Below are 9,632 nucleotides of genomic sequence, written 5' to 3' on the forward strand. Positions count from 1 at the left end.
GCAGCCTGGATAAGCTTATCACAGGGCTTTGAACTGACATTCTTGGATGGCACAATAGGCCATATTACCAGGAGAATCATTAATGAGCATCAAAAAACGTTACAACCTTCAAAAAAGATACTTTAGTGTCATGGTTTGCAAGGCAAGAAGTGATAAGAAAGAGCATCCAATTCTCTATGCAAGACTGAAATCTAATCAGAATGTGTGCAGATGCATTTTTAAGACATGCTATATGAAATTGAGCTGGAGAAATACAGTACCTCTACAGGCAAGATATTTTTTCTGAAGAAGATAATCCACATGAGCTTTTAATTGAAAAGTGCATAAATAATACTCTTTCTGTTTGTCTTGCCTTGTTATTCAAAGATTAAATCCATTTGAATTAATGAAAATGATTTAATCTGAGAGTGTTAGCAATCTCAATTTATTTAGGCCTGGATTTAAAGGGCTAGCTTGAGAGCTTTTTGCAAACAAGACTCAGCTCCATAACAAAATCCTACCCAATCTCTCTTTTAAGGCTATGTTCGAAAATCTGTGGGTTTTGACTCTAGAATTCTTCACTCCCCCAAATCACATGAACAATGTTTGACATGATGACAGGGAGAGCAAAAAGAATTCATTTCTGCCAAATAAGTACAGGCTACACTGCTGTTTTTATGAAATCTTCCTCCTCTTATTCCATTTTGGTAAATTTCTAAGGAATAGTTAAAATCCGTAGGACAAACCTTGGCTTTAAGAGGTGGTCTCTCTGCCATTTTCATGGCTGATTTGAGACCCATTATGCACTCAGTTCTGCACTGTGAAATCCAGGCTGGGGACAAATTTCTGCCTGTCATCTTAGGAAAGGCCAGGAGTTTTGCACCATCCTATAGTGTGAAAACAGAAAATCAAAGCTTGCATAGAGCTGCTTGCTTCTTTCCTGATCAGCTTGCTGTTTTTTGAGACAATCTTGGCTGTCACAGTTTCAGGCTGGGAAGGGTAATTTAGCAGAATAAAATATAGTTTAAACAGCATCTCCCCAGGGAAAGTTCCTCCTGACACTCAATATTGAATATGCAAAAAGATCATCAGCAAATAATCATTTGATACTTGGCTAAAAACCATTGGACAGGGAAAGCATTTAGGGAGCACAAAATTCTTTTTTAACCTGATAAGACCCCGAATCAGGAGGCAAGAGGCCCGGATATTTTCCTTATATTTTTCATTCTGTGGCAATGACATTCTCATACAACTACAGTTTGTGGACCAAATTTGCTGCCCTCCCCATCCCAATAATATGATGTAAACAGCAGAGATAAAAATACCTTATGAGAATTTTTATAATTTTAAACAGTTCACTGAAAATGTCTGCATGGATAACTCTGTTAATGACCTCTCCTGTCTAATGTCAATTTCAGAAAACAAGTTTCCATTGTAAATGTTTAATCAGTGTAGTCCCAGGAACCCAGAACAGAAAACCTTATCTTCTCGCCCAACTTATTTGCTCTGCAAGCTCTTTCCTAGCTCCATCTCAGCTGCCTGCAAACACTTTAGGCTTTTCTCTCTCAAAGGAGCTGGGAGCTCTGTAGGTTCTGAGCTAGGCAGCAGCCCTGTGGTTTGATTCCATTAGTCTGAGCCCAGATCCACTGCAAGCAAACTGCAGCATTTCTGCTTGCAAAACCTTGGCAACCAGGTTCTAGAACCGCCACATACACTGGCTGCACATATTCTTTAATGCTGTTCTGCCCAAACCTTGCCTGAAGCCAGTCAACCACAGCAGAAAGCATCCTACCTTCCATCATGGTGGCAGAATTGCATTCCTTAATTTCCAAGGAGTCTGAAAAAACACAGGAGGATACGATTCCAGGTCCCAGCGAAGTCCTCACCACGCCGCTGCTGAGGTCTATTCCATCCGCTGCCGAAGCCAAAGGAGATAACTGTTAAGCCAAAAGACAGGCCATGGATGCTGCTGGTGCTGCTTCACCTACAGGCAGGCTACCAGGAAGATGCTGAGAGAAAGGGAGAGGAACGGCAAGCCGGCCGAGCTGCACCGCCTGCGCTGCCTCGGCCAATCCCTTCAGCTTTGGACCGCGTCACATGGTAGCCAGCCTGCATCTCCTGACACAATACCCCCGGAGAGCACACAGAACCTATTTCCCGTCCCCATTCCCCTCCACCCCCATCGCCTCCCGCTTGTCACCAAATACACAGCCCCTTCCCCACCTGGTGACGCACTTCCCCCGCCCCTCCTCGTCGTCTCCTTAAGCTTACAGCAGCGGCTGGATGCCCGAGATTAGTTATCAAGGGCTGCCACCTTAACAGGGGACTCTGGCGTGAAAGGAGCACCTAAGTGGCTCGCTGCGGAGGGGGTTCTTTTCTTTTTCTTTCTTTCTTTTTTTTTTTTTTTTTAAGAAAAACTTAATAATTCCGTGCAGCCTGAAATCTTAGCAACATACTTTTAAGCTCCCATTCCGGTGTCCTTTTACCCTGAAGGAATTCCAAATGTCAGTGTCTGTGGCCTCCGTGCACATCTGTGCGTCTCTCTCTCTCTCTCCGTCTCTCTTTCTCCCCTCCCACCCTTCATTCAAGAGAGAAAAATCAATCCGACTGACGTCACATCATAAACAATTATCCCCAAAAGGATGATGCAGAAGAAATTTCAGCCCAGCTGCCTTCGTGAGAGCCAGGGAATTAATTGCGCATGACATGCCGAAGGGCTGAGAACTGTCATTAAAACAAAGAAACAAAAGAACCCACCCGAGTGGGGCTCTGGAATCAAACTGGCAACGCTCGAGATCGTTTCTGGGGCGGGAGGCTGGAAAGGGGAGCAGGCAGGGAGCGGAAGCCTGAGCCCGACCAAAGACAGCTGTGCACGCCGGCTCCCTCCCACTCCAACGTGGGCCCGCCGTCCGGGCTACAGACGGGACCCTGCAGGGCGCCCTTCGACGACCGAGTTCGAGTCCCCCCGCCACCGCGTCCTCCCCGCCGAGCGCACACGGGAGCTGCCTCGCTTCCCCAGGTGGGGAGCTTTTCTCGCAACCGACTGGGGCTGCAGCTGCCAACTGCAGTCTCTGTAGGAAACAAACTTTCTCCTAAATGACACGTTTCTCCGCGACGCGCCTCCTGCATCTGGAGTCGCCTTCAAGCCTATTCATTCACCCAAGTGGAAACCTGGAGGGAGGCAGTTGTGCCTCGTTGTGGCGGAGCCCTGGGTTTTGAAGCTTCCAGGGATGAGATCTGGGCGCTGTGCAGCTGCCTAAGTGGGAAGTTATGTCACTGGGCCTGGTTGGGTTCAGTCTGTCACCTGACTGCTCTCCAGAGACCCTGGAGCCTTTCAGAAGGGCCCAGGCCTGGGGGATCTAGGACCCTTGGTTCCCTTCAAGAAAGCTCAGACAGCGAAGGAAGAAAAGGGCAGGGCAGCCTATGAAAGGGAGAAGGCAGAGAAAAAGGAAAGGAAATGGGAGGAAAGGGAAAGCCTTCTTTAGAACTCAGGAAAGAAAACATCAGAAGTGGGCATTTCTCCCTGTATAATTTCACAGTATGACCAGGAGAAAAGCTGTTACAATAGAGAGCAGTTGTGAGCATCAGATGAAAATGTACTCAAAACAACTGGAAGAAGATGCACGGTATGATCAGGGTTCAGCCTGTAATGTATTATTAATCATTTATATTAGCAATATACTCATGAACTTTTTCTACTGCTCAGCCCTGGACATGGCCTAGCTCTTTCTACCAAAGCAAATATGACGTACTGATGACTGACTGAAGTAGCATATTCATAGTTAAAAAGCAAAACACAGCTCCTTAGCAACTTAGAAGTTTTGAAAAACCCATTGTTCTCCCTAAGGACACATACTTCAGTGGCCTCTAAATTTTAAAATGAAAATCTCCAGGGAGATACAAATACTTGTGACTTTTTTCTCATGTCTCTAAGACAGTTAAATTTTAAAAGGGGAACGAATTCCCAAGTAAAACCTCCCTTGAGTACAACTTACACTGCTCTGAAAACTGGAGGGGTATTATTGTAAAAAGGATTGATTTGTGTGTGTGTGTGCGTGTGTGTGCATGTGTGTGTGTGTTTAGCAAATTTTTTGTAATGATTAAGAACATTGATGGGTATTCCTGTCAAATAGATGCGCACCAAGTTTTGTTTGTGCCACATAATGAGCTCTGTGACTCTGAGCAATTTATGTAATTCTCTGTGCCTCACAGTTTTCTTATCTTGAAATGGAGAGAATAATAATGCCAAGTTAATTGGGCTATAAATGGTAATAATAACAAACCTGCATTAATGGCTTACTATGTGCCAGACAGTATTCAAATACTTTGCTATTAATTACTTAGCATTTTGTCTGGAGCATAATAAGACCTGCATGTTAGCTTTTTAGTATTAGTATTATTACTACCAAAGGGCTTGGCAGATGCATCAAAGAAGTTTGCAGCCAACTGGGAGTTGTACCAAATGCACAGAGAAGAAGTTAGTGAAAGACCAGGTGATGCATCCAAAGATGTAACATGTTGGAGATTTCCGAAAGACTGCTAAGTAGGAAATCAGAATCAAATGAGGTTAATTAGGAAAGACTTTTTTTTTTTTTTTTTTACAGAGGTGAAATTTCAGAGTTCAGAAATTAATTGGAATGGACTTGAAGTGGTAGTTCTAAAGAATATAGGGAGTTGAAAGTAAGAAAAAAGTATCATGTAAAATCTGGAGGTGAGTGCAAGCACTGAGGTGCAGGAGTGGGGGTCATTGTTAGGATGTAAGGGAAAGGCAGAGAAACCCAGGCTGCCTGCCTTCTTCCTCCCAATGTAAGTTTTACAGCGTGTTAGAGCAATCCTCTCAGATAGATTTGGTATGGGTACACTTCAAGTTTATTTTAGACTTGCAGCAACTATCTAGAGACAGCAAGTCAATGGAAAGATTCTTTTGGCCAATGACTATTTATAGGAAAAGCAGAAGTTTGTAGATATTGTCAGAAAGGGATGTGTATTTAATGGTGGTGAAGCTAATCCCAAAGACTAAACTTCACCGCAACTTCATCAGTTGTGTGTATTTTATCCTTTAAAAAGAAGATGCTATTATCAATAGCATATCCAATAGAACAGCCAATGAATGAAGTTCTGTTTCAATAAAATTTGCTCAAATATATAATCAAAAGAGATTATCCTAATTGTGGTGTTTTCTCATAGGTTTTTTTTTTTCCTTTTCTTCTTTTTTTTGAGACAGTCTCACGCTGTTGCCCAGGCTGGAGTGCAGTGGTGAGATCTTGGCTCATTACAGCCTCCACCTCCCGGGTTCAAGCTATTCTCCTGCCTCAGCCACCTGAGTAGCTGGGATTACAGTCATGCCCCACCATGTCCACCTGATTTTTTTTTTTTTTCGTATTTTTAGTAGAAAGGGGTTTTGCCATGTTGGCCAGGCTGGTCTCGATCTCCCTACCTCAAGTGATCCACAAGCCTCGGCCTCCCAAAGTGCTGGGATTACAGGTGTGGGTCACCGTGCCTGGCCTCTCACAGGTTTTTGAAAACAAAAAATTGTTTTGATCAAGAACAAAGATAATACTTTAGGTTGTGGTTCAAATTTTATCACTTCATAGTATAGTTTTTGCTTGCCGGCAAGGGCAAAGGAGAATATCTAGCCTCCAAAACCATTGAATACTTTTTGCAATTCTGAAATGAAAGTCAAATGGTATATGGAAAAGATTGGGTAAATAACTGACTTGCATCAAAGTGCAAGAATTGCTCAGGAGTTCAGCTCAGGATGTGAATGTCAACCCAGATCATGCCAGGCTCTGATATAGTACTTATGACTGGTCCAAGACCAAAAACTAAATTGCTGAAGTCACTAGACATTCAACATTTTTTCTAAAATAACATTTGTATGGTAGTAATGGCTGATTACATAGTGTTTCAGAATGAAATCTTATTACATTCCTACTATAAAAGCTGAGCTTCTTCACTATCTCCCAATCTTAGGTTTAAGGGGAAATTTGTTTATATTTTAGAAAGAGAAAGAAGACAATGAGAATTGAGTCACAAAGAAAGGAGGAAAGAAAATTAGCATTAAAATATGGATCCAGATTTGTATATGTGTTTGTGTATCTCCAAGGTAGTGCTCTTAACATGACAATTGACTCTGCCCCTTTTGCTATCCCCACTGAGGTAATTCAGTGAAGGTAGAAGGAAAAATATATTGCCCAAGTATTGGAAATTGGCAAGACCGAAAAATTGGAATTCCATGAGATGATATAGATGAAAAAGAGATACATATATTTGTGTGTGTGTGTGTGTGTTCCCATAGTTACTCTATTCTTGGCTAAAATAAAAGAACTCCAACTTGAACTAACATGGGCAAAAATGGAATTTATTGAGGTAGCTCATAGAACTATAGCAAGAACTGAACAGCTGAGGGAAAGCAAGAACCAGGACAATCCAGGAAATTTTGTTACCTGAACCAAGTACTCAGAACTCTCTCTGTCTCTCCCAGCATGTCATCTCCTTTTGTCTTACTAATTTTTCTCCACACGATCGGGCCTGACCATTAGCATCCTCTAAGCTCACCTCTTCACAGATTTACTAGGTTAAATCTCCTTCAAAAAACTTCCAGGGAAGGACTGTGATTGACCTGGCTTGGGTCATTGTTCACTTTTCAAACCAGTCATTGGGGGCCATGTTGATGTGTTCTCATGATAGATTTTTTTTAAACCAAAACTTACATTGGACTTAGTCATATGCTCTCTACTGTGCCTACGTATGTATGTATGTATGTATGTATGTGTATATATATATATATATATATATACAAGTTTCTACGGTAAACAGAACCCGTAATATGATTGGATCCAGAGAGAAACCAGCAGACCCTGTAGTCATGCTCCTGTTTCCCTGGGGGGAAGACTCTATGTGCCGGCCCACTTATGCCAAAGACAAGACATGCCCTTGTATGCTTTTCACCCATTGGACTATGAGCATCCCAAGAGCCATGTGTCCATACCTACATGAGTGCTGAAGGAATTTATATCAGCTGGGAGTGCTGCTTAATCTAGACCTACATTGATAAAGATAAGCAGTAACAACTGAAGCTATGAGAAAAATCAACAGTTTCAAAAGAGAAGGAAAATAACTACAGCTCACTGAAGCACAGGAAATGTCCCCACTGAGGCAGAGCAAATGTGGAGAACTTGAGAGGCATTTTTCAAAAAATCTGTTTTTTAGTTTTGATATAATTTCAGAGATACAGCAGCAATAAATAAGAGCAGATTGCTGTGATAAAAGAGCATACTGAGAGCCAGAAAGAGTGCATGGAAGTAATAAAAACATTTCTCATTAAACATTTAAAAATGTTATAGCTATAAGCAGTGGCTACTGCCAAGATTGAACATTGATAGCCCAGTGGCTACGTGCTTGAAGCATAAACCTACAACAACAGCAACTGGCCCAAGCATAGTGGAATTCTTTCTTTCTTTGGAGAATCAAATCACTCCGATGCAATTTTGACAGCTCAAGAAACTGGAAAAAGAGAAAAAGCTCCATAAAGCTTCAACTTATGAATTATAAAACATGACAAAAATAATTAAAAATAGACTATAGCTCAATCTTACTTATGAATATTGATATATTGATACAAAAATTGAAATAAATGACAGCAAACATAATAGAGCTTTTCAAGAACACTGTATATTATATTAGACTTTAAAAGTAAGAAAAATAATTCAACATTAACAGTCTACTAATATAATTTACAATATTAAGCTTTTAAAAAGAAACTTATATAATTATCTTCATTTTTGCCAAAAAGATGTTTGATAAATTTCAACTTATATCACTCGTTAAATAAATAAATCTTAATAAAGAAAGAGATATAAAACTTCCCCAGGATGGTAAAATATACATATCTTGACCCCAAATTGGCCATTTTTTAAATGGAAACATAATGAAAACATTTTCATTATCAAGAACAAAAATAAAAAATAAGACAATTGTTCTTTATCATCACCGGTATTTAATATTTAATACTAATTTGTGGATGCTAGCCAAAATATTAGGAAGAAAAAGAAATAAAATTGTGTCAGAGACAGTGGTACATGCTCATCACACCATTTTCTCCATCTGGATACACAGGAAAACTGTATTTGTCAGCCTTCCTTGCAGCTGGATGGGGTCATATGACTAAATTAAGGCCAATTGAATTTTTCAGGCCTGGCCTTTACAAACATCCTGCATATTCTCCATACATTTCTTCCCCTTCCAAATTTCAGAGAGCTGCCTGGTCCTCATCAGACTTTGAATGTGTGAGAACTAAACCTTCATTATGTTAATCTCTATGCTATGTATATAAACATTTATGTATGTATGTATATTATACATGTCTTAGTCTGTTTGATTACTATAACAAAATGCTATAAACTGGGTAGATTATAAACAACAATAATTTATTTCTCACAGTTCTGGTGGCTGGGAAGTCCAAGATCAAAGTTTTGGCAGGTTGCGTGTCTGATGAGGGCCTAGTCTCTGCTTCCAAGATGGTGCCTTGTTGTTGCATCCTCCAGAGGCAACGCTGTATCTCAGATGGCAAAAGAGGTGCAAGGGCAAAAGGGCTGAATGTTGTGTGGAGTCTCTTTTATAAAGGCCTTAATCTCATTCACGAGGGAGGAGCCCTCATGGCCTAATCACTTCCTCAAGGCCCAATCTCTTTTATTATTATTATTATTATTTTTTTTGTTTTTTATTATTATACTTTAGGTTTTAGGGTACATGTGCACAATGTGCAGGTTTGTTACATATGTATCCATGTGCCATGTTGTTTTGCTGCACCCATTAACTTGTCATTTAGCATTAGGTATATCTCCTAATGCTGTCCCTCCCCCCTCCCCCAACCCCACAACAGTCCTCAAAGTGTGATGTTCCCCTTCCTGTGTCCATGAGTTCTCATTGTTCAGTTCCCACCTATGAGTGAGAACATGCGGTGTTTGGTTTTTTGTCTTTGCAATAGTTTACTGAGAATGATGGTTTCCAGCTTCATCCATGTCCCTACAAAGGACATGAACTCATCCTTTTTTATGGCTGCATAGTATTCCATGGTGTATGTGTGCCACATTTTCTTAATCCAGTCTATCGTTGTTGGACATTTGGGTTGGTTCCAACTCTTTGCTGTTGTGAATAGTGCCACAATAAACATACGTGTGCATGTGTCTTTATAGCAGCATGATTTATAGCCCTTTGGGTATATACCCAGTAATGAGATGGCTGGGTCAAATGGTATTTCTAGTTCTAGATCCCTGAGGAATCACCACACTGACTTCCACAATGGTTGAGCTAGTTTACAGTCCCACCAACAGTGTAAAAGTGTTCCTATTTCTCCACATCCTCTCCAGCATCTGTTGTTTCCTGACTTTTTAATGATGGCCATTCTAAATGGTGTGAGATGGTATCTCACTGTGGTTTTGATTTGCATTTCTCTGATGGCCAGTGATGATGAGCATTTTTTCATATGTTTTTTGGTTGCACAAATGTCTCCTTTTGAGAAGTGTCTGTTCATGTCCTTCGCCCACTTTTTGATGGGGTTGTTTGTTTTTTTCTTGTAAATTTGTTTGAGTTCATTGTAGATTCTGGATATTAGCCCTTTGTCAGATGAGTAGGTTGCAAAAATTTTCTCC

General features: G+C 40.8%; 1 protein-coding gene across 13 annotated transcripts in view; it reads right to left on the bottom strand.

Annotated features, from left to right (window-relative positions):
- Positions 1-2,092, bottom strand: part of SGIP1 (SH3GL interacting endocytic adaptor 1) — a 221,071-nt gene extending 218,979 nt beyond the window's left edge. For all 13 annotated transcript variants that reach the window (XM_032137478.2, XM_032137477.2, XM_032137475.2 and 10 more), the window contains exon 1: positions 1,772-2,092. In XM_032137478.2, coding sequence (XP_031993369.1) covers positions 1,772-1,781 — 10 coding nt within the window. In that variant the 5' untranslated portion in view covers positions 1,782-2,092. The remainder of the gene's footprint in view (positions 1-1,771) is intronic.
- Positions 2,093-9,632: the final 7,540 nt, after the last annotated feature.

This window comes from Hylobates moloch, unplaced genomic scaffold (assembly GCF_009828535.3).
Source record: "Hylobates moloch isolate HMO894 unplaced genomic scaffold, HMol_V3 SCAFFOLD_18, whole genome shotgun sequence".
In the NCBI taxonomy this organism is placed as follows: domain Eukaryota; kingdom Metazoa; phylum Chordata; class Mammalia; order Primates; family Hylobatidae; genus Hylobates; species Hylobates moloch.